This window comes from Acaromyces ingoldii (assembly GCF_003144295.1).
Source record: "Acaromyces ingoldii strain MCA 4198 unplaced genomic scaffold FA10scaffold_1, whole genome shotgun sequence".
NCBI lineage: Eukaryota > Fungi > Basidiomycota > Exobasidiomycetes > Exobasidiales > Cryptobasidiaceae > Acaromyces > Acaromyces ingoldii.
The window spans coordinates 609,573-635,908 of record NW_020290247.1 but is presented as its reverse complement, the minus strand read 5'-3'; the positions used below and the strand labels follow the sequence as shown (position 1 = coordinate 635,908).

At 57.8% G+C, this 26,336-nt stretch overlaps 11 protein-coding genes across 11 annotated transcripts; 5 read left to right on the top strand and 6 right to left on the bottom strand.

The window, feature by feature from the left end:
- Window positions 1-386: 386 nt before the first annotated feature.
- FA10DRAFT_263593 (cleft lip and palate transmembrane 1) lies at window positions 387-3,035 on the bottom strand. The gene is made up of 7 exons (XM_025520281.1): window positions 2,145-3,035; window positions 1,462-2,084; window positions 962-1,405; window positions 769-894; window positions 664-706; window positions 475-603; window positions 387-410 (listed from the first exon to the last, which is right to left on the bottom strand). The coding sequence occupies exons 1-6, from the start codon at window positions 2,851-2,853 to the stop codon at window positions 491-493; spliced, it is 2,058 nt and encodes a 685-aa protein (XP_025380044.1). The 5' UTR covers window positions 2,854-3,035; the 3' UTR covers window positions 387-410; window positions 475-490.
- Window positions 2,976-4,369, top strand: FA10DRAFT_263592 (hypothetical protein). Its single transcript, XM_025520280.1, has one exon. It carries the CDS (start codon window positions 3,361-3,363, stop codon window positions 4,240-4,242), a length of 882 nt encoding a protein of 293 aa, XP_025380043.1. The 5' UTR covers window positions 2,976-3,360; the 3' UTR covers window positions 4,243-4,369.
- Window positions 4,200-5,858, bottom strand: FA10DRAFT_263591 (Mov34-domain-containing protein). The gene is made up of 7 exons (XM_025520279.1): window positions 5,675-5,858; window positions 5,524-5,600; window positions 5,324-5,464; window positions 5,185-5,273; window positions 4,845-5,127; window positions 4,515-4,780; window positions 4,200-4,449 (listed from the first exon to the last, which is right to left on the bottom strand). Exons 1-7 carry the CDS (start codon window positions 5,806-5,808, stop codon window positions 4,342-4,344), a joined length of 1,098 nt encoding a protein of 365 aa, XP_025380042.1. The 5' UTR covers window positions 5,809-5,858; the 3' UTR covers window positions 4,200-4,341.
- Window positions 5,859-6,062: 204 nt separating this feature from the next.
- FA10DRAFT_219409 (DUF605-domain-containing protein) lies at window positions 6,063-6,374 on the top strand (the record flags this gene model as incomplete). The annotated part of the gene is made up of 1 exon (XM_025518530.1): window positions 6,063-6,374. A coding segment is annotated over one exon (312 nt), but the record flags the coding sequence as incomplete, so codon positions are not given.
- Window positions 6,375-7,748: 1,374 nt separating this feature from the next.
- FA10DRAFT_263590 (putative SCO1-involved in stabilization of Cox1p and Cox2p) lies at window positions 7,749-8,975 on the bottom strand. The gene is made up of 3 exons (XM_025520278.1): window positions 8,742-8,975; window positions 8,377-8,659; window positions 7,749-8,294 (listed from the first exon to the last, which is right to left on the bottom strand). Exons 1-3 carry the CDS (start codon window positions 8,901-8,903, stop codon window positions 7,828-7,830), a joined length of 912 nt encoding a protein of 303 aa, XP_025380040.1. The 5' UTR covers window positions 8,904-8,975; the 3' UTR covers window positions 7,749-7,827.
- Window positions 8,976-13,298: 4,323 nt separating this feature from the next.
- Window positions 13,299-15,143, bottom strand: FA10DRAFT_236041 (enolase C-terminal domain-like protein). The gene is made up of 4 exons (XM_025519059.1): window positions 14,935-15,143; window positions 14,108-14,877; window positions 13,538-14,037; window positions 13,299-13,468 (listed from the first exon to the last, which is right to left on the bottom strand). The coding sequence occupies exons 1-4, from the start codon at window positions 15,033-15,035 to the stop codon at window positions 13,379-13,381; spliced, it is 1,461 nt and encodes a 486-aa protein (XP_025380039.1). The 5' UTR covers window positions 15,036-15,143; the 3' UTR covers window positions 13,299-13,378.
- A 126-nt stretch (window positions 15,144-15,269) lies between these two features.
- FA10DRAFT_276837 (hypothetical protein) lies at window positions 15,270-16,212 on the top strand. Its single transcript, XM_025523340.1, has 3 exons — window positions 15,270-15,625; window positions 15,682-15,855; window positions 15,921-16,212. The coding sequence occupies exons 1-3, from the start codon at window positions 15,319-15,321 to the stop codon at window positions 16,100-16,102; spliced, it is 663 nt and encodes a 220-aa protein (XP_025380038.1). The 5' UTR covers window positions 15,270-15,318; the 3' UTR covers window positions 16,103-16,212.
- FA10DRAFT_7738 (hypothetical protein) lies at window positions 15,874-16,887 on the bottom strand. The gene is made up of 4 exons (XM_025525695.1): window positions 16,766-16,887; window positions 16,601-16,702; window positions 16,396-16,534; window positions 15,874-16,329 (listed from the first exon to the last, which is right to left on the bottom strand). The coding sequence occupies exons 1-4, from the start codon at window positions 16,849-16,851 to the stop codon at window positions 16,210-16,212; spliced, it is 447 nt and encodes a 148-aa protein (XP_025380037.1). The 5' UTR covers window positions 16,852-16,887; the 3' UTR covers window positions 15,874-16,209.
- Window positions 16,888-17,523: 636 nt separating this feature from the next.
- On the bottom strand, window positions 17,524-20,335 carry FA10DRAFT_263586 (hypothetical protein). The gene has a single exon (XM_025520277.1). It carries the CDS (start codon window positions 19,835-19,837, stop codon window positions 17,612-17,614), a length of 2,226 nt encoding a protein of 741 aa, XP_025380036.1. The 5' UTR covers window positions 19,838-20,335; the 3' UTR covers window positions 17,524-17,611.
- Window positions 20,336-20,978: 643 nt separating this feature from the next.
- FA10DRAFT_7712 (hypothetical protein) lies at window positions 20,979-22,783 on the top strand. Its single transcript, XM_025525693.1, has one exon. The coding sequence runs from the start codon at window positions 21,151-21,153 to the stop codon at window positions 22,669-22,671; it is 1,521 nt and encodes a 506-aa protein (XP_025380035.1). The 5' UTR covers window positions 20,979-21,150; the 3' UTR covers window positions 22,672-22,783.
- Window positions 22,784-22,822: 39 nt separating this feature from the next.
- Window positions 22,823-25,861, top strand: FA10DRAFT_263585 (hypothetical protein). Its single transcript, XM_025520276.1, has 2 exons — window positions 22,823-23,715; window positions 23,778-25,861. The coding sequence occupies exons 1-2, from the start codon at window positions 22,938-22,940 to the stop codon at window positions 25,721-25,723; spliced, it is 2,724 nt and encodes a 907-aa protein (XP_025380034.1). The 5' UTR covers window positions 22,823-22,937; the 3' UTR covers window positions 25,724-25,861.
- The last annotated feature ends 475 nt before the right edge of the window (window positions 25,862-26,336 follow it).

Sequence of the window (26,336 nt, the reverse complement as noted above, 5' to 3'; positions counted from 1 at the left end):
ACCTATGAACACGACTGCAAGCGTGCGTTGACCGTCAAGTGTTGGTCTCTCAAGGTTGGACGTCACTTGCCGCGTGAGCTCTGGGATCGCGTGGCGGCGAGAAATGCGACACGAGCTGTTGCAAAGAAAGGCAAAAGGTCAGAATCCGGCAGCTGGGAAATCCATCCATTCCCCCAAGGCCCTGTCCAATGCCCCACTGCAATCCTTTGGGCAACAAAGTCATCCTCACCTCTTCTGAAGCGTTCCTAAGACAATGAAGCGTCTCTGGCTGTGATCGCGGCTCTGGCAACGTGGTTGGAAGGTGATGGCAACGAGGTCTGCCACGAGCGCAAGCAGAATTTTTCACTAGCCGAGGGAAAGTCACGTGGCATCATTCGCCTGATCCGGTCATGGCCTTCTACCACTCTCCGATTTCGAGGTGAATGAACCGTCAAGTGTTCCATGGACCAAATCAATTCCTGACTGTGCAAAAGCATTTCTAGCTACTAATCTACTGATCCTTTTTCTCCTTCTCTTCCCCACTTGACTTGTCTTTGCGTTCGACGACCTGTCCGAATTCGTTGGCTCGAGTGTTGTCCACACCGTAGATCCACCTTTGGTACACTGAGGCACCAAGGCATGTGTCAGTAGGAATGAGCGTTGAAGGGGGCAAGCGCTACTCACAGAAAACGAGGAAGACAACATCGTCTCGGAAACAGGCCAGGCGCTGGAAAGGAATTTTACTTTTGTCAATCTTCCGAGACGAAAGAACAAAGACACAAGACTCACATGAAGGATTGGCATTTTGATGGCAAATGCAAAGAGGTCGTCGACGAAAGTTCCAAGAATCTTGTAAACGAACGTCTTTGGATTCATGCCCGCCGTGGATTTGAGCTTGTAGTTGACGATGAGTTGCTATGTAGGGAGGGAGCTCACGTCAGATTTTAACTGCATCAACGGTCACTGAGGAAATGGTGCTCACCGGAATCAACGATACAAAGCCGAATGCGTAGACGAATGAACACAGTGTTCCAATGATGAATGACCACCAGCCCTTGTGGCTTTGGTACACGGCCGAGTAGATGGTGTAGCCGCCGAGTAGAGGAGCTGCGATACACGCCACAATCTTGAAAGCGAGGCGATCATATTCCTGCGTCTTCTTTTCCTCCTCCGATAGCTTGTGCTTGTCTTCGATGTTGATGCGGTAGGGCAGCCAGCTCAGCGCCTTTAGACCCGTGCCGGCGGTGCGTGGTACGACGCTGACAGTAACAGCCTTCGTGAGCTTCCATGCCTCGATGACGATGCCGATGCCCTGGGACGCCAAGATCATGTATGACGTCTCTTGCGACTGGTCGATCAAGTAGAGGAGAATGATGAGCTGGACGATGACGTTTGTCAGGATCGTTCCGAGGGACACGCCCGTCATCTAAGCAGAAGGTGATAAGCTCGAGATCCAGCAAAAAGTCAAAGTGGACGACTCACGTTTTCTTTGTTGCGCCAGTGACTGACGTCGGAGCTGAAAGCGAGGAACTCAAAGATGCTGTGCAAGATGCTGACAGCGACCGTGATGCCCAAGTACCACGGATTCGTCTCGAGAAGAGTGCGCTTCAGGATATCGAGCTCGCCGGAAGCCATCGATGGCTGCTTCTCAAACGAGTCACCGAGGGCAGACAGCAACTGAAACTTGAAGAAGCTTGTCGTGTAGAGGTTGATGTAGAGCGGAACCGAATCGAGTGTCGAGTTGATTGGGTACATATGCTCCCTAAGGTGCCAGAAGTCGTTTGGGAAGACGACGGGGTAATTGAGGGCGATGTCGGCGTTGTCTGCCGTGACGATTTCGTCGTCAGGCGTCTCGAGGACGTGGACCCACTGAAGGACGGGAGGTGGCAGCTTGCCGATGGGATATCCGCTTCCTTGGTCCTGCGCGACGAAAGCAAGTGTGAGGTTGTTGTGCCAATGCGTGATCAGGGGAGCAGGCTCTTTGTCGAGGAACGGGAGCACGGATGAGGGTCCGGCCGATTTGCTCGAAGCAGTTTGGTTCGACGACTTCGAGAACAAGTTGCGCTCCTCTCTCTCCTTGCGCTCAGGAAAGAGTCGTGTGAGCACTGATGGACGAACGACGGGTCAACATGTGGCAAAGGAAGACAACAGGAAGGCAAACGCACTCTTTCGCATTCTCAGCGACTTGCGGTCTCCCAAGGGCTTGCCCATGGGCACTACGACGATGTCCGCCCACACGCTCGCATTGCTCGTCTTGACGTCTTCTGGAAGCTTCACCATGAGCTCGGCCGTCCTCTTGAGGCTTGCGTCGTTGAGAGTGATGTTGCTCCACTTGATCGCGGGCAGGCCCTGTGGACCTTGGACGACCTTGGCTCCCGTCACTGCTTCCCTCGTTGGATCTTCGAGCAGCTCAGCATAATCTGGGTGCGGAGTGGACCAAGCGCCCTTTCCGTGAGGCACCAAAGACGAGAATTGGGTCGAAACGTCGTCGTGCGAAGCCGCCTCGCTCGAGCTCACAAAGACGTAAACGTCCAAGGGCAAGAGGTGCTCAAAGAGCGCATGCGTCGTCATCTGCGGCGGTACGCGTCCGATGACGGGCTGCTGCTGGTTGAAGCCAGCGAGCTTTTCCTGTGTACCTGGTGCCCCCGGCGAGGGCGGAACGCTGGCAGAGGCCGGCGACTGCTGATTCTGCACCTGCGATGTTCCTCTGTACCAGGCTACAAGGCCGTTGGGACCGACGATGGCCTGCGTACCCATGTAAAATAGCAGTGCTTTGCCAACCTGCCACTTCCAGTCTGTGCCTCCTTCTCCCGCTCCTCCTTGCCCTCCTGTTCCTGCCCGAGCAGCGCTCGAGGACGGCGCCGACGACGACATTGTTGCAGATTGAGTTTGTGAGAAGATCAACACACGTTCGTAAGTCTCCACCTAAAAACGAAAGCTGAGTAGCTCGGCCGAGGAATTGCTCATGCCCCAGAGCTCACACAGCACCATCACCGTGACGGCACTCCTCTCCCTTCACGATCATGGATTGGGTCTGAGCTATATGACTAAACAGCTCGTCGTCGAGCGTGGCCGATGCCGAGGCGCTGGTGCTTGCCCGAGTTCAAAAAAGCCAAGAAATCAAAAGAAGCCGACTGAAAGTGGGCGTCCTGACATGTCGCGATTGTTGCGACATGTTAGTCGATGCATCTACCAAACAGATGTGTGTTCCTGAGATGCAACCTCTTCGCCACCATCACGCTTGCCACCATCACCTTCCTTTTGATCGCTCCTCACTCTCTCTCCAAAGGCAGCACGTTGATCGTGCTGGCCTCTACAATCCTTCGTCTTTGCACGCTCTTTTGAACCAAACGGGGCCTGGCGCCTTTCGTCTCGACCAACATGCAGCCACCAGTCTGCTTCGTCGCTTTGTTCTCCATTCTTTTCTGTTCATCTATCGTCCGAACCGTCTCGGCCGCACCGCTGTTCGGCTTCTTCGGAGGTGGAGATGGCAGTAGCTCTGCTGCTGCCGCTCCCTCGCCATCGCCAAGCGGCGCAGGCAGCCCTGCAGGCTTCACGCCTCTGGGCTCCCCTACGGACGTCTTCTCCGAGGGTGCAACCTGCACCGCCTCCTGGACGCCCGACACGAGCGGAGCAGCCACCTGGAAGAACATGTCCATCTCCCTCATGACGGGGAGCAACCTCAACATGACCATGCTTGCCACCGTCGCCACGGGTCTCGACGGCACCAACACGGCAGTCACCTCGTACAACTACACCTGTCCGCAGGTGGAACCAACGTCAGCCATCTACTTTCTCCAGTACAACCACGACGGAGACCAAGACTCCAAGTGGACGACGAGGTTCGCCATAACCGACCCGAGCGGAGCCACGGTGCCTCCGCCCAATGCGAATCAGCCCGACGGTGGAGACCCGGCTGTTCCATGGGGCGAGGGCCGGCTCGTGAGCGCAGGCAACGCCACGACGACGTCATCAAGCACACCAGCATCCTCTTCGACTGCCACCGCGGCGTCATCTGCGACGCCAGCGGCAGCAACGACGACGGCAGGAGGTGGGCTTCCGCCCCAGGAGCAGATGCAGTCAGCCTTCAGCGCTGCCTTTGCAGCGGGCACCGGGCCCTTTACCAACGCCGACCTCATCGCTCCTGGTGGCTCCCTGTATCGTCAGAAGACAAATGGTGCATCTCCAGCGGCGACTACTTCCCCCATTGGCCTCGGCCTTAGTGCTCTTGCAGCTGGACTGGGAGCCTTCCTGATATTGTAGTCTAGCTATTTCTGCAACAGCTATTTGAGTGGTCCAATATGCTGATTGGGTGTTGATGGTCCCGCAGAAGAGGGCAGTAGTAGTACATCGTGGAGTTTTCTAGTAGTGCTGCATTCGACCTGAGCGAGTGTTCCTACCGGGCCCACCTCTTGGGCGACCTAGTGACTCGTCTGCCCCCGTCTGAGCAGTGTCGAACTTGTCGACCAGCTGGAGAAGGGGTTTCGCTCTAATGTCAGCTCTTGCTTCAGATTTCAAACTAGGAGACTAATCACCTCATTGAGCGAGTTGAGACCATTGGTCATGTTGGCCAGATAGTTTGTCAAGAGTACGTCGTTGTATTCGGTCAAGAACTCGCTGTGGAATTCGGGCAGCTCGTTGCTGGCAGGGAGGCTGGCGACGAGGCTCGAAATCTGACGGAGCGACTCGGGATCTTTTCTCAGACTGCCAGACTGTACACCTTGAAGGTAGGCCGTGATGAGATTGATGCGGTCCGAGAGCATCTTAATGGCGTTGTACTGCGTCGTGAGGTTGGCCGTGACTGAATGCCGTCGGCAATCTCAGCTTCCGTTTCTCCCTCGCGAATTATAAAACATGAAACTCACCGCCGCTCTCACCGTCCTCTCCTCCCTCGGGCGGCTTGCTCGTGTGATCGACGGCGATCCTCTCGGCCTCGCCCGTCTCTACGTGATAGTTGGCTGGCAAGAAGAAGGTGGCGGGGCCGGTCTCGGTCGACACCTTTCCCTCCGAGCTCGCTTCCTTTGTCGGCATCTCGACAAAGGTCTCATAAATGGCAATGGGTAGCTCGCCGGCTGCTCTTGCCTGGCTCAGCTTCTGATCAGAGGGCGACAGCTGGAGAAAGAGGGGCGACTCGTTGTAATCAGACAGCTGTCAGGAGGTGGTTAGCAATGTGAGTGTGCGCCCAATGACCAGACATGGCCTCACCTGGCTGTGAATCTCGAGGTCGGCCGGTGTGGGTATGGTGCCGGTAGAGTACCAGCCAAGAAAGTCAAAGGTGGGGAACACTTGCTTGACTGAGACAGAGTCAGCAGAATGACCACGACGCAAGACTGGCACCACTTACACTGAGCCTGTCTTGCCGTCAGAAAGTCGTGGTCTACCTCTCTACGTGTGCTGGTGCCATTGGGAGCCTTGACTATGATTTCAAAAGTCGTATGGATATCGATATTCCGACCGGACTGGGTTCCCAGCAACGCCCCGTATACTTGAGAGAAGGGTCAGAGCACACTTCCCGGTCAGGGTGCCTCGCGGTCTCATTCTCACCTTCTACATCTGTCGACTTTGCCTGCATCGCTGTCCTTGTGAGGTGCTCTGAGACGTTGAGAATGGGGAGCGGGTGGCTGCGATGCAAAGAGGTGGGGCAGCTAGCTCAGCACCGGATCATCGCATTCGTGCCACACACGGACACACTCACAGGCTAACATTGACGCCAACGGTGCCTTCACGCTGCACATCGAGCACGACGGGCGAGTTGCTCGATACCTTCAGGCCGCCACCGATCGACGAAGGGGTGCTGACCTGCTGTTGCCCTTGCGCTGGAGCGCTCATGATGTCGTCAGGCTTCGCGTTCGCGTCGACTGGCGGGTGGTCAAAGCACTTGTTGGCCAAGCGCCGCTTTTTGAAATCGCAAGTCTGCTTCCAAAGGGTGCAGCGCGCCCGCGCCCGCGCACGGCCGAAAGTTTAAAGTGTGCTGGACAAGACCATCATCGTCAACCAGCGCATATAGCAAGGCATTCTCCGAGCGCGCCGACGAGAAGATGGCCTCGGCGTCTGGCAAGGGAGGCGAGGCCTTCAAGGCACCGCCGACGGATCTGAAGCCACTCGCACCGTTCCTCCAGCGCGCGCATGAGACGCGGACCGCAGACCCGGCCCTTTCGTACTGGTGCAATTACCACGCTGCGCAGCTCGGCATCCCCCTCCTCAACTCGCTCGCGCCCGACTCGAAGGTGTTTCTCATCACTCTCATGGACACGCTCGAGGCGCAGAAGAAGAGCCTGGCGGGAAACGACGTCGTCAATGGGGACGACATCGTGGCCAAGGCATACGTCGAAAATGTCGCGCTCAAGGTCTTTGGGGGTGCAGACGACGAGGACAGAAGGGGCAAGGCGTCCAAGGCGACGGCGAGGCGCTTCCTCGTCGCGGCAAACTTCATCGAGGTTCTGACCAACTTTGGCAAGCTCGATACCGAGGTGAGCTGGTGACATATCCGCTCTTTGATCAAGTACAGGAAGCAACTGACTCGACCTTTCTTTGACTGCGAGCAACAGATGGAAGAGAAGCTCAAGTACGCAAAGTGGAAGGCCGCCGACATTGCAAAGGCACTTCGCGAGGGGAGAAAGCCCACTGCAGGACCGATCGGTGGTGCCGAGGAAGATGGAGAGGGGGCAGGCGAGCAGCAGTCTTCTCAGCAAGCCTCCGAGCTCGACGCTGCGGCTGCCAAGCTGGCCGGCCTGGACGCTCACCACGCCGAAAAGGAGGACGACTACGTGGCGAGGGAGATGGCGAAGCTCACGGGGGACGTGCAAGAGCCGGGCGCGGGCGAAGTACACGCGCTTTCACCCGACGTGGAAGAGCCGGATGTCGGTGCATCTGACCCCGTTACGCCGCGAGCGCAGCGCAGCAGGAGGGCCGAGTCGCGCCTCAGCTTTGACACCCGCGCCCTCGGTCTTGGTCTCGGTGGCAGTGAGGGTATTGAAGGCCTGCCTGCCTCCTCGTCATCGTCACTGGCCTTGCCGCCCACCCAGCCTGCGGCCGCCAGCAGCCCAAACTTCTCCATGCCCTGGCGGGGTCAGCTCAGTCGCAACGGCAGCGTCGTCGGCTCCTCGTCTCAGACTGGCAGCGAGGCGTCTGCGCCATCGAGTCCCACGAGGGGCGGGAACATGCAGCTGCCTTTTGGCAACTCGTCGCTCGAGCACCCGCCCGGCAGCGCCTTTCTGCATCCGAGCCAGCCGGTGCCTGGCCAAGCAACGACGAGCCCGGGCGCGCGTCCGCTGCCGACACCGCCGCCGCCGTCTTCGACGGTCACGCTGTCAAGAACGGCCTCGACAAGGAGGGGCGACGCGCTCCCCTTGCCGCCGGGCGGCAGCGGTAGCACGACACCCCTGACGCCGCCCACGCTCGCCCAGCACCTCCATCTTCCCCAGCCCTCTGCCCCACCGTCGACGTTTCTCCCCACCTCGCCACAGCCGCCGCCGTTCCAGCCAATTCCAGTCCAGCACGCCGCCGCCGCCGTCCCGACTGCGCCTCCGCAGCAGCCGGCTCTGGCCGAGGCCGACATGCCAACCTCGCTCAACCCAGCACTGACGGGCAGGGTGCAGAAGCTGGCAAAGTGGGCAACGAGTGCCTTGGACTACGACGATGTAGAGACAGCCCGAAGGCAGCTCAAGGAGGCCCTCGACATCTGCGAGGGCCGCATCACCACGGTGAAAAAGTCGTAAGAGAGCGACAGTAATGTCCTGCAATCCTCCGTCGCAGATTGGAGAGCAAATGCTTTGTCCTTTTCTTTTTTTACCATGGAAGTAATGGCCTTAATTAGTAAAGAGTAGTGGTAATGATAGATGCTGCTAGCTACACATCGACTTTTCTGCTTGCATCTCTGAGGATACGCTCCTTTGCGTCTGCCCGTTCGATCTCGTTGCCGGCCTTCTTCCACTGGTCGACGAAGCCGAGGACCTTTTGTGTGGCCTCGTCGGGGCCCATGCTCCGTCCAAAGGCGTCGACAAATTTTCCGTCGGGGTCCATGAGGTAGAAGAAGATGGAGTGGTCCACGAGGTAGTCGCCGCTTGGGTCGGCGCCCGGCGGGGTGCTAAAGTAGACGCGGTAGGCCTTGCATGCCGCCTTGATGGCCTCGTACGGGCCCGTGAGGCCAATGAGCCTGGGGTGGAACTCAGAGACGTAGATGGACGTCGCCAGGAGCGTGTCGCGTGCAGGATCACAGGTGATAAAGACGGGGTTGATGACGGGGCCGTGCTTGTCGTCGACGTTTTCGACAATGTGCGCCATCTTGTCGAGCTCCTCTGGGCAGATGTCCGGGCCTGGGTGGACCAATCGTGCTCCCCATCAGTGTCTGCCCTCCTCTCTTTCTGCGCTCAGATGGTATTTTTAGCAGGCACTCACAGTTGGTAAAGCCAAAGTAGACGAGGCTGAAGCTCCCCTTGAGATCCTCGTCCGTGACTCTCCGCGCCTCCACCTTTTGCTGCTGCGCCGCTGCCTCATCGCCCGGTCGGACGGGTGTGGGCATCAGCAGCTCAAACTCGCCCCCAATCTTGGGCCGACCAACACGGGCCTGGTCTGACTCGGCCCGTTTTCGTGCTTGCACGGCGGCTTTTTCGCGGCTGAAATAGGCAAAGAGGCCGATGCCCGTGACGACAAAGAGGAGGGCGGCGCGCGAGTTGAAAGGCTGCCAACACAACATGGGAGCTTTGTCAGCTGATCAACGTTCGGGAAAAGAGAGGGGTACTTAAAATGCACTCCGGACTCACGCCGATCGCTTCGCGGTCCTTGGCCTTTTCCTCGCGCGAACTTCCGCCTGGTGGACCTGGTGGTGGGGTAGGTGTTGGATCTGACGATGATGTTGCATATGTCCGCCGGACGAAGGGCGCTGCTATTCTCGCCGACTGAGCTGGCCGCAGCGCGAGCCTCATCGACGATGGTCCCTCTAATACGCAGAGACGCTCAGCCTGAAGTCGTGCCGATGAGAGGGCCGGACGAAAGAGCGAAGCCATTGTTGCGTGCATTGATGACGCGCAGGGAAGGAAGATTGAGCCAAAAAAAAATAATGGTGCGGCTTAGGAAGCCAAGGGCGCCCGGCTTACGTAAGATGTCAGATGTAGGATGCAGAAAATTGGCCAATGCTCCCCAGATGCAGAACACATTGAGCTTCACCCCTTCCACCAACCTGCTCAGCTCCTCTGCTCTTTGCCCTCCAGCTCGCTTTCCCTCCTGGCGGCTGAGTCTGCATCCTTGATCGAACATTTGCCGACTCCCAAAAGAGACGCTGCTCGAGGAAGCGGAAAGACGACATGGGTGTCCCAGCACTCTTCCGGTGGCTTTCGAAGAAGTATCCTAAGATTGTCGGACAGGTGCAAGAGGAGGAGCCAAGAACAGTGCCTGGCAAGGATGGCGCCGAAGATGAGGAGCTGCCCATCGACATGTCGGGGCCCAACCCGAATGGGGAAGAATTCGACTGTTTATATTTAGATATGAACGGCATTGTACATCCGTGTACGCATCCTGAAGGAAAGGTGAGCTCTTGACCCCCGTTCGCATTCGTGACATGCACAGGTGAAGCTGAACGAGCGAAAATTCTCGAAAAACAGCCGCCTCCCGAGACAGAAGAGGAGATGATGAAGGAGGTCTTTCTGTACACTGAGCGTGTCGTCAACATGGTCCGGCCGAGGCGGCTGCTGATGATGGCCATCGATGGCGTTGCGCCGCGCGCAAAGATGAATCAGCAGCGGTCGCGCAGATTTCGCTCGGCTCAGGAGGCCAAGGAGAAGCAGGAGGAGCGCGAAAAGGCACTGGCGGAGTGGAAGGCCTCGGGTCTACCTGTGACCGATGAGGCAAAGGAGAACAAGAAGGCGTGGGACTCTAATGCGATCACGCCCGGCACGCCCTTCATGGATCTTTTGGCGGCCTCGCTCAGGTATTGGGTAGCACAGAAGCTCAATCAGGATGCCGGATGGAGAAATCTTCAGGTCATTATCTCCGATGCCAGTGTGCCAGGAGAGGGAGAGCACAAGATCATGGACCACATCCGGCGCCAGAGATCACACCCAGAGCATGACCCCAACACAAAGCACGTCATCTATGGCCTGGATGCCGACCTAATCATGCTTTCGCTCGCCACCCACGAACCCTACTTCAAAGTGCTTCGTGAGGACGTCTTTGCGCAAGACCAGAAATCTACGAGGGGTTGTCACCGGTGCGGCCAAGAGGGTCACATTGCTGCAAATTGCATCGGCGAGCCAAAGGCTAAGTCTGGCGAGCACGATGAGGTGGGCGCCAAAAAGCCAGAAAAGAAGCCATTCATCTTCCTCGACGTCGTGGCGCTGCGAGAATATCTCGAGGTGGAGCTGCAAGTGCCCAACTTGCCCTTTGCCTTTGACCTCGAGAGGGCCATCGACGATTGGGTCTTCCTCATCTTCTTTGTTGGAAACGACTTTCTGCCTCATCTGCCCAGTCTCGAGATCCGAGAAGGGGCGATCGACACACTCCTGAAGATCTGGAAGGCTGAACTTCCGAGGATGGGCGGCTACCTTACCAAGCACGGAAAGGTGGAATTGAAAAATGCCCAGCTGATCCTCGAGGGCATCGCCGGGCAGGAAGACGACATCTTTAGGCGAAGAAAAGAGCAGGAAGAACGACAGGAGGCCAATGCCAAGCGGAGGAAGCTCGAGGATGAAGAGCGGCAACGGAGGAGCTCTGGCTTCAAGCATGGCGAGTCTGACTATTCTTCGGGCCGTGCGCCTCCGAAGGCCAACGGCAACGAGCAAGAAGAGCTCAAGCGACAGGCCATCGCAGCGCTCGAGAGTGGCCGGAGTGAGGACATTATTAGCAACCAAAAGGCGATCCGGATGGCCAATCTCAGCGCAGCCGAGAAGCTCAAAGCTGAGCTCAAGGGGAACGCGGCCAGGTCGGCGTTGTCCAACGGCAAGGGCGCGAAGCGCGCCAAGGTCGAGGCGGATGAAGAGGCATCCAAGGTGACAGCTGCTTCAGCAAGCGCAAAGAAGACCGACGACGGCTCTTCCAAGGACGCAGGAGAGGATGACATCGGTCCAAAGCCAAAAGTGCAAAATGGAGATGTGGAGACCACCAAGGAGACGGATGAGCAGGAAACAATGAATACCGAGCCCCCCACAAAGACGCCTGACGGGTTGTATGTCGTCGACGGTAAAGAAGAGGAATTTGAGGCAAACGGAGACGCCTCAATGGAGAGCGCAAAAGGTGGCAAGAAACGTACCATCGACGACGTGGATGGAGAAGACGAAGGTACGGTTGTAGGAGAGGAAGAGGCACCCGAGGAGGAAGACGACGAGGGTAACGAGACAGTGGATCCAGTTGAGGCGACGAATATCGAGCGCAAAGTCAACCCTGATGGGACAGTCGATTACGAAGACACGGTCAAGCTGTGGGAGCCTGGCTACCGGGAGCGCTACTACCAGCAGAAATTTGGTGTCGAATTGAGCGACACCAAGTTTCGACGAGGCGTCGTCAAGGCCTACATGGAGGGCCTATCATGGGTGTTGGCCTACTACTATCAAGGATGCCCCAGCTGGACTTGGTACTACCCTTACCACTTCTCGCCCTTCGCTGCAGACTTTACCGATCTTGCGACGCTTGACATCACATTCGATCAAGGCAAGCCTTTCCGTCCGTTCGACCAGCTTATGGGTGTGCTTCCAGCTGCCAGTCGAGCCAGTATCCCGCCAGTCTTGCACCCGCTCATGACGGAAAGTGACTCGGAGATCATCGACTTCTACCCGGAGACTTTCTCGATCGATATGAACGGCAAGAAGATGGCTTGGCAGGGTGTCGCTCTGCTCCCCTTTATCGATGAAAAGCGGCTGCTGCAGGCGATCGAGTCCAAGTACGATCAGCTGACCGAGGACGAGGTGAGGCGAAACTCGTTTGGCGATCATACCTTGTTCGTCAGCGAAGACAATCAACTCTACAACGAGTTGTGCGTGCTGTACGTTAAGCGCAAGGGAGCCTCAAAGTCCGACGATGAAGAGGCGGTGCGCATGCCCCTCAACGCAGCGCTCAGCGGTGGTATCACGGGCATTGTTCGGGCAGACCCCGACTGCGTGCCAGGCAGTACCTTCAACACTCCTTTCAAGCAGCAGCCTGAGGATGCCGAACTGGCTGACATCACCAACGATCGAAGCCTGTCGGTGCTGTACGAGTTTCCGGCGCAGAAGACGCCGCACAGAAGCGTGCTGCTCAAGGGCGTCAAGCTGCCAAAGCGAGTGCTTAATGAGGAAGACAAGGAATGGACGCGTAGAGGTGGACCGAGCAATCGTGGCGGCTCCAGAGGCAGGGGTGGACCTCCGCGAGGCGGCGCACGAGGCGGCGCTGCCACGGCCTATGGTGGCCACTATGACTCGGGCGCGATGAGGATGGGCAACGGACCCATGGCGCATCGTTCTCACCAGGGACCGGCGGTCCATCACAGATGGGACGAGCAGGGGTATGGGTCAGGAGGAGGGGGAGGGGCATACGGCGGTTCGTACGGAGGACGTCAGTACGGCGCTTACCCACCTTCGAACGCCGGAGGCCCACCACCGCAGAGACATGCGGACCCTTACAGTCGCTACCCGCCGCAGCCTGCCGGCTACGACTCGTACGGTAATGGCGCAGGCGGCGAAGCCTACGGCGGCTACGGCGGCTATGGAGGACCGCCTTCGCAGTATGGTCCGCCGTCTGGAGGTGGCGGTGGCTTGCAGGACTTTGGAAGTCAGCATGGAGGCGGTAGACAGGATCCCTACGCTTCTTCCTACGGTGGCTCGTCGTACCAAGGAGGTGCAGGCGGGTACGGCGGCGGTGCGTATGGAGGAGGTGGATATGGCGGAGGAGGCGCAAGAGATGGGTATGGAGGAGCGGGAGGTGGCCCGCCTCATGCTGGGGCAAGAGCTGGTTACGGCGGCCAGTACGGGGGTGGAGCATCTCAAGCACAGCCTTCGGGAGGCTACGGCGGCGCTTCTTATGGCGGTGGTGCCTACAACGGCGGCGGTGGCGGCGGCGGAGGAGGGGGAGGAGGAGGCTACGGTGCCGCACCAGCAGCTGGAGGCTACGGCGGTGGTGCCTACGGAGGAGGTGCAGGCGGCGGATATGGTGGTGGAGCCTATGGTGCCCCTCCGCCGTCCACCACATCGGCAGCTCCTCCCAGGCCGTTGGGCTTCCGTACAGGGCCGCAGTCTGGAGGCGGCGCTCCGCGAGGGGGCAATGCAAGAGGAGGAGGTGGCGGCGGCGGTGGTCCCTACGGCGGAGGCCCTTATGGCCGGTATTGAGCTTCTTGTCATCCCTCTGCATCAACTCGTATTCTTTCTTCAGTGCATTGCTCAGAATCTTATATATGTACGAAGATATGAGGGGTGTGAGAGTAGGCTTAGTGTCAAGATTAGTGACCCTCGACTTTGGGAGGTGTCCTCGCGGTCCCCTTTGACCAGTAAGAACCGGTAGGGAAGGTATAGTCCTCGATGGAGCTTGCCTGTGAAAGTCGAGAGCGTGAGTGGAAAAGGCCGATATAAAGAGAAGCAAGCGAGGTCTGTCTACTTACGAGCATCTCCATGCTGTAGCCTGGTGCGCTTGGCGCAACGTACCTGCCCTTCTCCGAGATCTTTGCTGGGTCCTTGAAGTGCTCATGGAGATGATCGACCCACTCGAGGACATTTCGCTCCATCGTCGTGCTGACGCATACATAGTCGAGCAGGCTGAGATGCTGCACGTACTCGCACAGGCCGACGCCGCCTGCGTGCGGGCAGACAATCTTGCCGCACTTGCGAGCCATGAGCATCACAGCGAGCACCTCTTGCGGGCCAGCGAGGCGGCACGAGTCAATCTGGACGACATCGATGGCGTCTGCCTGGAGGAGCTGCTTGAAGACGACCCGCGAGTGGGCGTGCTCGCCCGTAGCAACACCGACGCCAAGCGGCAGCAGCGCTTTCCGGATGGCAGCGTGGCCCAGAGCATCGTCGGGCGAGGTGGGCTCCTCAATGAACCAGGGCTTGAAGGAGGCAAGCTGCGAGATGTAGTCGATGGCTTCCGACACGTCAAAGACTGGTGTGCAGAGGTCCTGGCGGGTCAGCGAGGGGGCATAGATTTATGAAGAAGGGAGAGAGCCACTCACCCTGGTTGGCGTCGATCATGACAACAGCACCCGTGGGGCCTGCGTTCTTGCCAGCAACGCTCGCTTCCGACGGCCGGACCCAGCCCTTGGGAATCTCAGCGGGGTTGTCGACGATGCTCCTCACGAGGCCCAGACGACGCTTGTCGTCCTCGAGGTTGGCGCCCACTTTGAGCTTGAAGTGGTTGAAGCCTTGCGCAAGTGCCGACCGAGTCAATCGTGCCACCTTGGCGTCGTCGTACCCGGACCAACCGGCCGAAGTGGTGTATGCTGGGTAGCCGTCAGCTTGCAGCTCTGCAATGCGCTTCGCCTTGTCCTTTTCGGCGGCCTCAAAGATGGCCAGCGCCTCGGCCGGCGTGACGAGGTCGGAGATGTACTTGAAGGGCACGATGGAGACGAGCTCCTTTGGCGACATGGAAGCAATGAGCAGCCAAAGGGGCTTTCCTTCGATGCGCGCATACAGGTCCCAAACGGCGTTGACGGCTGCAGCCGACGCGAGGTGAATGACGCCCTTTTCAGGCCCGAGCCATCGGAGCTGGCAGTCGGTCACGAGCGCCTCCCACGTCTTGCCCATGTCGGACGTGAGGCTGCGGACGCTCTTTCCCAGCAGTGCATGCTCGACGAGGCTCTTGATGGCCGCACAGCAGATCTCGTTGCCTCGACCGATGGTGAAGGTCATGCCGAATCCTCGAGGGGACGCGCTCGCGTCATTGAGATCTTTGTTGGCAGCCGAGCCTTTGGGGCCGGTATAGAGGATGACATAGGCCGCCGAGCTATCGTATGTTCAGCAATAAGCTCCACGCCGGAGAGAGAGGAGAGAGGAGACTCACTAGTCGCACTCCTTGTTCATCGCATCGGTCCCATCGCCGGAAAGGTTCGTCGGGAAACGCACATCGTGGATGCTGAAGTCAACGATGTAGAGGTCTGCCATGCTGGTGGTCAAGGATGGGGTCTGGAGGGGAAAAGAGGTGGGGGAAGATGGGGGAGAGAGAATCGAATCGTATGGCGCCCCTTTTGAGGATGAGAAGGAAGGTGAACCTTTTCCCCCCACGCCCACCCCACGCTGAAGGAAGCAATTTAAGGTGAAGGGGAAGATGACCGAAAATGACACAAACTGGCACCACAAGATTGGTCATTGTGTTGAATCTCATCTCACTACTGTCGAACATTTTTTGCCTTCGTCTACCCTCCTCAGCCTGAACGTCGCGACTGCAATGGAGGCCGCATCCGCCTCGCGACGCGCCCGCATCGAGGCTCTCAAGAAGAAGAAGTCCGAATGGCTCTCGTCGCAAAGACAAGCAAATGGATCCATCTCGTCGCGGCAGAGAAGGATCGAAGCCCTACAACGAGCAGCAGCAGCAGCGGGAGAAGTAGAGGGTGATGAGGAAGAGGACGACGACAATCTCGCCACAGAGCACCTTGAAAGGCTCTCTATAGCCCAGCTTCTCGCTAGCTTCAGGAGGCTGGCAGGACAGGGGAAGAAGTTGAGGATCGAAGAGCTCAAAAATACAATCGAGACTGGTAGGTTTAAGGATCTGCATTCCGTGGTTGAGCATCATACTGACGAGGTAATACAGACATCGCTGGTTACCAAGAGGCTGTTCTCGCAGCAGACGAAGCGCGGAGGGAGCAAGAACTCGATCTCACGAATATCGCTCCAAAGAAGCTCAATTGGGATCTGAAGCGTGACATGGAGAAGCGATTGGCGAAACTTGAGCGACGAGACAAGGAGGCGCGATTGATTCTCATCCGTGAGTCCTCTTCTTTTTCCCCACTCGAGTAGTGGGAGCGTGTCTCTCAGACCTTGTTTTCACAGGGCAACGGGTGGCCGCGGCGGCGAAGATGGGAGACGGGACAGCACCTGCGACGGGAAGCGCTCCCGCAACGACGCTAAGCGCCCAAGAGGCCCAACTGGCCGCGAGCACGATGGGAAGGGGCAGCAATGGCATGGATCAGCTCGATGACGAGGACGACAGCGACGAGGAAGGAAGCGATTAGATGGGCCGGTTGCACCCTGCATCTTTTGTACCATAGCATTAACAGTAAGGCACATGACTTTCTTCAGCTCAGGGTCCAAGAGAGGGGGCTATGGACAGGAGCTAGACCTAAAGTGCCACTTGCTCGGATCCGGGCATGCCCTTGAAGAGCGTCTGACCATCGAAGTTCCAGTGCTTCTTGACTGCCGTGCTCACTTCCGGCGTGAAGAGATGAACTTTCACGTCCGGCTTTAAAGCACGTAGAGCTGTGAGCGAGTGTAAAGAGGCGCCTTGCAGGGCCGATCAGCAACTCACAAAGACACTCTCAAAGTCATCGATGGATCCGGCCTTGATGAACATGGGCGCTGGATCATAGTCGAGGGTAGTCGCCAGGGGGCTTCCGCACTTGTTGCAGAACCACCGACGAGGCCCCTCTCCAATGTCGCACTTGTCGCTGCGAATTCATTCGCCTAACCGTCAGTCTTTTTCGCAAGCTCTTTCCTTTACCGAGACGACTCACACAAAGGCCGTGAGCGTGTCCTTGGTCTTCCACTGCATCTTGGCCGCCTCGACACCGAGGTTGAAGCTTGCTACACCGCCCGTGTAGCGTCTGCAGTGGGTGCTGCGGAGCCACAAAGCGATGTCAGAGACGTACTGGGCAAGACTGTACCTTCAGGTTTCTCACCAGTGGCACGCAATACCATCGCCTGGTGGACCATTGTACTCGTAGGTGACAGAGCCGCAGAGGCAACCTCCCTTGAAAGACGACATGATGGAGCGAGCTGATTTGTTACAGCGAGTCCTTGCCGAGTTCGGCTGGCCCTCTCTTTATATACGCTCGCCCAATGCCGTTTGACTAGGTCGGCGTTTGCATGATGGCTGCCGTGTACGGCAAAGTGACACCACATGCATCACCGCATCCAATACAGACCTGTGACCGGGCAAACGTGGTATAGATTCACATACACAGAGAGAGAGAGAGAGGTCCCTTCCCGCCATCGTCATGTGAGCCGAGGCAACGGAGATGGAGAGAAGGCGAAAAGTGGGGGTCATGCCCCCGCTTTGCCTTTGCCACTAAGGTCACACGACAGTCGTTTGTGGAACTCGCGTCGAACGTGTTCCCCAATATTTCCAACCTAATCATAATTCTCCTTCATCCTTCTTTCCTCGGTCGAAGGCGCATAACACAATCGGAATCTTCAGAGAAGACCTTGCTTGCCGTTCAAAGACCCTGTTTTGCATCTGCGGGGCGATTGACGATGGTCATGAGGTAGATGTTAGTTACCTTGAGGATGATCGAAAAAGATTTAGAAAAGACGATGCTTCTAGATCTTGTAAAGTGATAAGCGAAAGGAAGGCCGAGAGGACCTAGACAAGCCTCTGCTCAGTCGTGACGTCTTGCCACCTCTCAGAGAAGAGTCACAGACTCTCATCCCAGAATACGTTTTGAAACAAGTACACTGCTATTACTGTTCATCGAGGGAATGATGCTCAACGCAAAGATGAATATTATATAAGGGCACAAAGGACCTTAACGCTGCACGCTGGCGAGAAGACCAAGCCCGCGGCCACCTCCCTCGAGTCTAAAGGGGTCGGCGGATCTGGTGTTCGTGGGAGACGTAGCGGAAGATTGGTGGTAGAGCTTGGAAGGGGAGGGCAGTGCCGGTAGCGAGAGGGAGATGCTAGATGGGTGATCAGGAGGAGATAGACGGCGGTCCGACGAGGGTGTGGTGCCAGCGCTCGGTGGTGAGAAGCGGAGCGAAGGGAGTCCTGAGGAGGCGCTCGACGACACGAGAGGCGGAAGATGGTAGCCAGAACCAGAATGGTGATGTCTGATCAAGGGCGGCGACAATCGTCGCGGTGGCGACGAACTTGGGTCCGAGGACGGCGGAGGCGGTGCGTACCTGCCGCCACTGCCGCTACCATTGCTTGCATAGCTCCATGAGGGTGCAGCAAAGGACCGGGTTGTGCCAACGAGCTTTTCGTAGGTGGCCTGCTCGTCGCCGAGATTCCAAAGGGCTTTCGCCTCGTCTAGCCACCGTCGTGCCTGGCTCGGTCCATCGTGGCCCCCGGGTGCTCGAGAGCAGATGAGTATAGGGACGAGAGCAAAAGGACTTTGGCGAGCTTGGCTTCCCATCGTCTCGAGGATCATGACGAGGTTCTTGAATGCTGCATCGCGCCTCGACATGGCTCCCGGGCTGGGATTCATGCCACTGACGAGGAAGGTAGCACTCTCTGCGAGCGAATGCATCACTGTCCAGTTCTGCGCAGCTCCCACCGACATGACCGAATGCTTTGATGCGCCGTTACCGTTGTTTCCAGCAGCGGTCCGGTGAGGGAGGAGGTCACCCTGAAGCGCAGTCGAGGCGCCGCCCAGGTTCTCGAGGTCAAAGACGAGGTTTGCAGGAAGAGACTCGGCCCATCGGTGGAGTGCCATTTCGCAACCGGCTCCATCGGACTTTCTCCTGACGTATTCGAGCGCCTGGGCAAAGACGTCGACTGCGCCCAACGTGTGGATAAAGCTCGAGGTGACCTCGTCGGTGGTTCCGTTGACGGCCGAGGCAAAAGTGCCGCGGGTCGTGTCGATCTCGCCGGGACGGAAAGAGGGGCAGGCGCCAGAGAGGGCAGCAATGATAATGTCGAGGGTCCATGCCATGCCAAGGTAGCGCTGGCAATGGGCCCGTCGGGCCAGGTTGGCGCTCGACAATGTCTCACTGTAGGACGACACTCTCCGTGGTGGGGGAACGATGCCTTCGTGGAGGCGAATGTCGATGATGATGCGGTGGCAGAGAGACATGAAGATGGAAGCCCTTCGGCTCCGACCGACGCCGAGTTCGAAGGCGGCCAGCATACAGAGGGCCTGCGATGTCTCCAGCTGGGGATCATCGAGCATTGTCAAGCCCGTGTCCGGGCTCTCTTCATACAGCATGCGTCTAGCTGCCTTTGCATACGTCTCGGCGCTGATGCGATCCCTCCCTGGCAATGGCGACGTCGTCTGCTCCTGGTAGCGGGCGCTGACGGCATAGATGGAATAGAGGAGCACATTGGGCACCTCTGATGTGGACAGGTCGCGCAGAAAGGCAACCTCATCGAATGTGGTGCTGTAGGCGGGCAACTGGGAGAAAAACGTCGACAAGAGGCTTCTCCGCGTCTCCGCACTTGGCTCGAGACTGTGTTGTGGCGAAAAGGCGCGGCTCAGCGGCGGCGACCGCGCTTCCGGTGGCGTGGGCGGTAAGTGGTGTGCGGCACTCGGCGGCGAATTGGTAGGCAGGGAAGCTGGACCTTGCTGATGTTGCTGCTGTTGCTGCTGCTGCTGCTGTTGCCAAAGGTGTGGGTTTTGCGTGAGTGAGAAAGTTTGAGTGCTGGTGCTGGGCGTGCGCTGCGTGGGGGGCACCGTCTTGCCCTGCGAGTCGGAATAGGTGCATTGCCGGCCACTGAAGTCACAGTTGGAGCACGGGAGGCCACCATCGCAGCGTCTCTTGGCCTTGTGGCAGGCCACGCACGCTCGCTGGAGTCTCTTGCGCTTGCGTCCCGTCGCTGTCAGCACGCCCGGCGATCGGGCTTCCGCACTGCTGCTGCTGCTGCCACCACCGCCGGCGCTGACGCCGCCGCCATTCTCGGTCGCGTAGCTCGATGCTGGGGCTGCGATACGGCTCGAAGAAGATGACGAAGATGCGGAAGGCTCGCGGTGGTGCCAATGGCTGTAGTGTTGATGCTGCTGCTGCTGCGAGTAGTAAGTGGATGTTGAGGATGACATCGTTGCGAGCATGGTATCGAAAGGCGTGGTAGGTGAGGAGGTGGTCGAGGAAGGGGGAGGGAGAAAGGAGGAGGGGGAAGCCAAGGCTGATGATAGATAGGGGATTTTGTCCCGACCGAAGGCCAGCGTCAATCTAGCTTCCCAGCAGTGGCTGCTTGGCTGACTGGCCGACTGACTGGCTGACTGGCTGGTCGGCTCGTATCGCGGTGTTGCGGTCTTGGTGGTGTGTTCCGTCTTGCTGTCCTATCCCGCCTCCTCCCGGCTAAAGCAACGCCAAGCAGATGACGAACGTTGCCTCCTGCTGATTTCGGACTGCTCCTCCCTTCCAATTGCTCGGGAGATGAACAAGGGCCCAGCTGGTTGACTCGGGCGGACCTGAACAATTACAGTCAGGTAGTAATGATGGTAAAATGTGGGCCCAGCCAAGACGAGGATGGTTCCAAGCCACTCATTTGCTCGACAGAGTCGTCTAGAGTTGTAAATCACACCCTCTTTCCCCTGCCCCATCTGCCAAGCCAGGCAAGCCTCCCCGTGAACATCCTCTATATCTTGTCTTTGATGCGTGCCTGCTCGCTCCTTCCCTGCCTGCAAAAGAAAATAGGGAAAAAGGGAATATAGAATCAAATAGCCAAGCTGCATAGTAAAGAGGGCTTGGCGAACAGGGCGCGTACTCTGCTGCCGCACGACAAGTCACCACATCGCGAACCCGTTTCTAAAGCTGGAAAAATAAAGGAAAAGGTCGACAGGAAAGGACTGTTCAAAACTGATAAAGACAAATTAGAAAAAACCGCACCGGCGGCTTGGCGGCATTTCTTGGCGTTTCAGAGCACTGGCGTTCTGCCGTAGGCCAAGCTTCTCAGCAGGCAGCAGGGAGAGGAGCAGAGGTCAGACAAGACAGCTCTCTCGCATACACTTGCTGCCTGCGTGGTGGCATGGACTTGCCTTGCTGGCACGACTTGCAAAATTGCTGGCCCACCGGAATTCGTTCCCGGCGGCTGTCGTGGACGAGCGTTGTCAGCTGCCCTATTAAGTCCTGTGTCCCGTACCTGGCTACTAAAAATAGAAATCATCGCCTGCGCCATGTGGCGTGGCGCCCTCAACCATGTTGTTTGTTGTCCTTTCGGGGAGTGTGTGAGGCGGTCACGAGTAGCAAACTGAGCGAGGCTGTTTGACCTTGCGCCCATTGTTGATCTGTTTTAGTTGGGCGCTGTCGCAAATGTACGTCAACGTGGCGTGGGCGTCACTGTTGGCAGTTGGTGTAAAAGGAGGTGGGGGCGCGACCTGCTGTCCCTGTCTCCTCCTCGTTAGTCATTATGGCACCGTCCAAAAGCACGTCTGGTGTGCGCTTCGAGCAGCAAGTTGCAGAGATCCCTGGAGGATACCACGAGGAGCCCGAAAGCGAGTACGTCAGGGACGGCCGCAACAGCCCTCCGCGTCGGCCTGTGCGCGAGCGAAAAGCGACAGGCCTCTTTTCGCATCGTCCTGCAATCGCAGAAGCTCCTCGGCATCGTGATGACAGCCCTCCCCGGCAAGATCGCACGGTCGAGAACGGCCTAGGAAGAAAGTCGATGGATGTAGCGTCCCGCTTCGCACACAAGATGAAGCTCAAATCAAAGCAGACCAGAGACGCTCAGGCTTTGGCCCAGGCCCAGGCACAGGCTCAGGGTCAAATTCAGCCTCAGGCGCAAGCTCAGACCCAAGCGCAAGACGCTTCGCAACAGGAGCACATCATGGCAGACGTCTACTCAGTCGCATTTGCTGAAGGTGTCATGATGTTCCAGCCGAGCAAAGGAGCAAAGCAGAACAACAGCAGTAAAAGAGGCGATGAAAGCGCGTCGGGTGCCAATAGCTCATTCGCCACCGTGGTAGAAGCAGCATACCGTAAAACCAAGCAGGGAGATGACCCAGACGACATCAATTCGCGCATCTCTGGGGCGACGAAGTGGAAGCTCTTGAGCCTCGCTTCGAAAGCCAAACATAGGGCGTCGGGTAGGCCGGAGCAGGAAGAAGGCACAGAGCGCAAGGACGAGTTCTGGAATTGTGCAGGGCCTGGTGAAGAGCCCAGCTCGGAGTCTTCTCAGCGCCAGAACATGGTGAGGTTTGCGTCTGAGACCCTGCAGGACAGGGGCACAAGATCAGAAGACACACCCGATCACTCCGGCGCAGAAGTGCACAAGGATGCACCCGCCGGACATGACGAGGCATCTCATCGATCCGATCGTCATCAGCATCGTCACAAAAGTCACCATGCTCATCACCACCAAGGCCACGAACCGCGTGTCTCAAGGCACCGTCATCGTAAGGATGAGGCCCACGGGAAGGCAAAGGAGGATCATCGCACGGACCGATCTCATAAGGGAAAGGAGCGGTCAGCAAGCAGTGACCCGAAAAAGAGGGTAGGTCGGATATTGGACGAGGACGCTGAGGAACGTGTCAAGCTAGCCATCAAAAAGGCCAAAGAGGAGCTCGAAGCCAGTGGCCAGCCGGTTCCTGAGACGCCCAACGACTGGGACAGCGAAGACGAGGCCGAATTCGAGAGGCAAGAGCGCGAACGCCTTCTGCGACGGCAGACAAGGCATGCTCAGGCACAGACCAAGCAGCAACAGAAGCAGCAGCAGCACTGTCAAGACATGCGCCACGACGACGCCTCACACAGCCATCAACACAAGCACGCTCACAACAAGCACCACCACTCTCAGCACCATCGCGCGGCTCATGATCCGCCTCGAAAGGCAAATGATGCCGCTGACAAGCACATTAGCCAGCAGATTACCGATGAGATGAACTTTGGCGTGTCTGCCTGGGGCACTCTTCCAGCCGCTGGCGTCTGGTGAGAGGGCCTCTTGAGCTCCATGGGTAGCTTCGGCTTGGTCGGCGGCGTGGGATGCCACGCCACGTGTCAGGAAACAAAGCTCGCTGCTAGCGCACCTTAAATTTAAATTTTAAAGTGAAGTTCTCGCAGACACTACTACTAGCTAAAGCTGTCATTTGTGAATCGCATGACAAGGGGCCCCAACTGTACTAGAGACCCCCCACCTTTGCTCCGATCACCATTGTTCCCACTTGCATCCATCTGCATTTGAGACGGTGACAGTCGGAGATGCCCATCTTTAGGCGAAAGAGCAGTCGGTCCGGCAAGGACGGGGATGAGGAGCCAGGCGGCGTGCCTGAGCTCGACGTGCTCAAGCTGCCTGGTAATCGGTCACTCGTCAGCCTAGCAGGGCCGCATCGTTATGGGACCGGTTTCGAGACAACCGCCGAGGCTGGTTCCGGCAAAGACATCGCGAACGCTGGAGAAATGTCCGGAGCCAACACCCTTCCTCGGGCACAGCCGAGTAAGGGCGGCCGAACGCCCATCACGCCGCCAATGACACCTCCGACAGTGAATCGGGAGCGGGAGGGGGGCCAGAAAACGCAGTCTCCGCTCGTTCCGGCGTACCATCGACCGTGGACAAAAGAGCTGGCAGCGTCGAAGATGGGCGAAGGCGGGGCTCAGCCGTCGCTCCAGCAGAAGGTGGCACCGCAGGACGACCAGCCGCGATTGGCGAGTCCCTCGAAGCGCAATGCTGGACCACCGCCGTCTGCATATGCGATGCACAAGTCAACTCTCTCAACGGCCAGCTCCAGCAGCGGGCTCTACTCCGTCATGGGACTGCCTCTCGACTTTCGCGTGTCGCCTAATCTCCAGCCGCAGCAGTCACCCTCGCAGAGAAAATCCATGGTGGATGCGGCCAGGAAGATGAGCCTCAAGAGAAGCAAGGCTCCCAGCGAGCTCAACATCATGGTCGTCGGTGGTAGGGCTACGGGAAAGACAAGTTGGATCAGGACACTTCTGTCCACCTGTGACCTTTCTGTGTGTTCCGAGGAAGCGAAGCTTGGTGAGAAAGTTTTCATCCGTTTTGCGTCTGAATTGCAGCTCACAGTGCTCCGCCGTCGTCAGCCGCCGCTTCCTTTGGTCTGTCGACGAATGCGAATCATAGCACGAGGAAAACAACGCCACCGACACCGGTTCGCACACGGTCGTTCAATTTTCTCAACGGCATCGAATTGCCGAGCTGGGCCATTCTGCCTCTTCAAACGTTTGAGTCTGGCGGACAACCAGCGCCGAGTCGGACGGGCCTCCGTCGGTCGCCGTCCATCTTGTCTTCCGCGAGCTCAGGCCAGGGCACAAAACTCCATGTCTCCGTCTGCGACACTCCTGGCTACGATTTCAGCCTTGAAGACGAGTTCGAGACAGAACGAAAGACGCTTGCGCTACTCCGGTACATCGAGGGCAAGCTCAACAGCACCCTCGTCGAAGAGTCCAAGGTGCAGAGGCAGGCGCGTGGCGACGACCATGTCCATCTCGTTCTCTACTTTATTGATCCCCTCCACCTCGTTGAAAGGACGTTTGCGAGACGAGCCGATCGGGAAAGGATGCGCCTCGAGCGACTGCAAGGAAGGGAGCGCAGCAAGGGCGCGTCTGCAGCCGACGCCTCGACGACAAAGGGCTTTGCTGACAAGTCTCGTCCACGAAGCGCGTCCGCAGCCAAAGCGTCGGATTTGGCTGCAATCAGCGAGAGGAAGGTGGCTGCATCCACCGATGCGATCCGCCCTGCAGCTCAACGGTCCCAGTCCATGTCGCGGAGCCACGCGCACACCTCCTCGGGCGTCAGCGACTTTAGTCAGAAGGAGATGGAGATTTTAGTGGGGACAGAGGATGAGGACACTCACACCGATGACGAAGATGAGGACGAGGACGAAGAGAGAATTTCTGGACTTTCGTCCGTGGAGCTCTCCATTATTGCGCGGCTCAGCGAGAGGACCAACGTTGTGCCCATCCTGGCCAAATCAGACCTCTTGACAGCCGCTCGGACGGAAGAGGTGAGGAGCGCAGTCCAGGCGAGCCTCGTAAAGGCAAAGATCGATTTGGGCGCTTTCGATATCCGCAGTGACGCCTCCCAAGCGAGGAAAGAGGCAGTAAGGAATGTCGCGTCGCGCAGCAGGAGAAAGCAGAGAGGCAAGACTGAAGTGGCAAAGAGTCCCATGGCCGAAGACGAGGTGGAAGATCCCGATACGAGAGAAGAGGTCAAGGTGATCAAACTTCGCCCAAGACGGTCTTATTCTGGCACAACGGGGTCACCACAGCTCAATGTTGATAGCGTCAGTGAGAGCAACACCGGTCTGGGCATTGGTGCGAGCCAGGACACGACGGACGCACCAAAGAAGGGGACCGCAGACATTGGTCAGGAAGACCCTCCTTTCAATGCCTCAAATGAGTCTCCCGAAAAGAACGTACCATTCACCCTCTTCTCTCCTGAGCCAGTCCGACCGCCCAGGAAGGACAAGGCTGCGGGACTGACAATGAAAGGGACCCTGACGAGCGCCGATGCCGCCGACTATCTCGAGGCGCAAAGGCGCGTCGCCAATGGGATGGTCGCATCTTCCTCGGAAGACGTCCCGCCGGTCCCGCCTTTGCCCAAGGAGCATGCCAACCAGGCTTCCCCCATTCTCACCTTGGATGAAGAGCCCTCAGAGTTGGTTCCAAAGGACAGAAAATCTGCCGACGCTCCTGCCATGCCGCCCCTCGTCTCGTCGCCAAATTCGCACGACAATTCGTACTCTCATGGGACAAAGCTCGAATTGACAGAGTCAGAGCCGAACGAGGCCTTGACGCGCTTCGAGCGAGCGTACAAATGGGGAAGCGCAAATGTGCTCGATCCCACTCAATCGGACTTCGCCATGCTGAGGACTTGCCTATTGGGCACCCACATTGAGGCTATCAAGGAATTCACGGCGCAACGCTACGAACAATTCAGGGCGGAGAGGCTCGAGGCGAGGCGTTTCACAAGAGAGATGAGCGAGACGCAGCATCGGCAGCTGCTCATGAGCCTCAATTCTCTCTAGGCCGGCCTATCTCCATTCAGGTCCATTCACTGTCATCCTTTATCACATATTTCCCCCCCTTCTTACGTCTACTCCTCTCTTCCTTCGTCTTCACAAAACACGGTGACATTTGATAAATTTAATTGACGTACTTGGACCTTTCTCTTTCCAGCCTGTCTCAAAGTCAGGGTGCTACAGAATTGATACAAGAGACCACCTTGTTCCTGCGCAACTGCCAAGAAGCGGTTGAGAGCATTTGCTGTTAGATTCCTGAAGCGGGATAGAGGAAGCGGAATTCGGCGCAGATCACGGTACAGACTAAGTTGCACGTTCAACCGCGGCATTCTGCACCAAGTTGGACTTGCGCCGGTGCCAACGGCCTCCGACCAGGCCGAATCTTTATCCATCTTCCTCTGCTTAACCTCCGCCGCGTGAAGATGCTTGCCTTTGATCCGCCCCCCCTGCTTGCAACTGTGACCCTCCTCGGACGGACTCTCCCCCTCTTTGATGATTTTTTTTTAGCGGCCAAAAGACGCTAATGTCCTTCCTGATTCTGCCTCGCTTGGTCTCTTCGGCTCATCCGCCTTTCCGCGCGCGTCGTGCCTATTCACTATTTTTGCCTACGGTTTTTCCT

Coding starts and splice junctions, on each gene's coding strand:
- FA10DRAFT_263593 (XM_025520281.1), bottom strand. CDS start 2,853: ATGTCGTCGTCGGCGCCGTCCTCGAGCGCTGCTCGGGCAGGAACAGGA. Junction 1,406..1,461: donor ACTGGCGCAACAAAGAAAAC/GTGAGTCGTCCA, acceptor CCTTCTGCTTAG/ATGACGGGCGTGTCCCTCGG. Junction 604..663: donor TGTTGTCTTCCTCGTTTTCT/GTGAGTAGCGCT, acceptor TTGGTGCCTCAG/TGTACCAAAGGTGGATCTAC.
- FA10DRAFT_263592 (XM_025520280.1), top strand. CDS start 3,361: ATGCAGCCACCAGTCTGCTTCGTCGCTTTGTTCTCCATTCTTTTCTGT.
- FA10DRAFT_263591 (XM_025520279.1), bottom strand. CDS start 5,808: ATGAGCGCTCCAGCGCAAGGGCAACAGCAGGTCAGCACCCCTTCGTCG. Junction 5,128..5,184: donor ACCTCGAGATTCACAGCCAG/GTGAGGCCATGT, acceptor ACCTCCTGACAG/CTGTCTGATTACAACGAGTC. Junction 4,450..4,514: donor GTCTCAACTCGCTCAATGAG/GTGATTAGTCTC, acceptor CCCCTTCTCCAG/CTGGTCGACAAGTTCGACAC.
- FA10DRAFT_263590 (XM_025520278.1), bottom strand. CDS start 8,903: ATGAGGCTCGCGCTGCGGCCAGCTCAGTCGGCGAGAATAGCAGCGCCC. Junction 8,660..8,741: donor AGGACCGCGAAGCGATCGGC/GTGAGTCCGGAG, acceptor TTGTGTTGGCAG/CCTTTCAACTCGCGCGCCGC. Junction 8,295..8,376: donor CTACTTTGGCTTTACCAACT/GTGAGTGCCTGC, acceptor TGGTCCACCCAG/GCCCGGACATCTGCCCAGAG.
- FA10DRAFT_236041 (XM_025519059.1), bottom strand. CDS start 15,035: ATGGCAGACCTCTACATCGTTGACTTCAGCATCCACGATGTGCGTTTC. Junction 14,878..14,934: donor ATGAACAAGGAGTGCGACTA/GTGAGTCTCCTC, acceptor AACATACGATAG/CTCGGCGGCCTATGTCATCC. Junction 14,038..14,107: donor CATGATCGACGCCAACCAGG/GTGAGTGGCTCT, acceptor TCTGCACACCAG/TCTTTGACGTGTCGGAAGCC.
- FA10DRAFT_276837 (XM_025523340.1), top strand. CDS start 15,319: ATGGAGGCCGCATCCGCCTCGCGACGCGCCCGCATCGAGGCTCTCAAG. Junction 15,626..15,681: donor CAAAAATACAATCGAGACTG/GTAGGTTTAAGG, acceptor GAGGTAATACAG/ACATCGCTGGTTACCAAGAG. Junction 15,856..15,920: donor GGCGCGATTGATTCTCATCC/GTGAGTCCTCTT, acceptor TTGTTTTCACAG/GGCAACGGGTGGCCGCGGCG.
- FA10DRAFT_7738 (XM_025525695.1), bottom strand. CDS start 16,851: ATGTCGTCTTTCAAGGGAGGTTGCCTCTGCGGCTCTGTCACCTACGAG. Junction 16,703..16,765: donor GATGGTATTGCGTGCCACTG/GTGAGAAACCTG, acceptor GTGGCTCCGCAG/CACCCACTGCAGACGCTACA. Junction 16,330..16,395: donor ATGACTTTGAGAGTGTCTTT/GTGAGTTGCTGA, acceptor CGTGCTTTAAAG/CCGGACGTGAAAGTTCATCT.
- FA10DRAFT_263586 (XM_025520277.1), bottom strand. CDS start 19,837: ATGTCATCCTCAACATCCACTTACTACTCGCAGCAGCAGCAGCATCAA.
- FA10DRAFT_7712 (XM_025525693.1), top strand. CDS start 21,151: ATGGCACCGTCCAAAAGCACGTCTGGTGTGCGCTTCGAGCAGCAAGTT.
- FA10DRAFT_263585 (XM_025520276.1), top strand. CDS start 22,938: ATGCCCATCTTTAGGCGAAAGAGCAGTCGGTCCGGCAAGGACGGGGAT. Junction 23,716..23,777: donor TTCCGAGGAAGCGAAGCTTG/GTGAGAAAGTTT, acceptor CGCCGTCGTCAG/CCGCCGCTTCCTTTGGTCTG.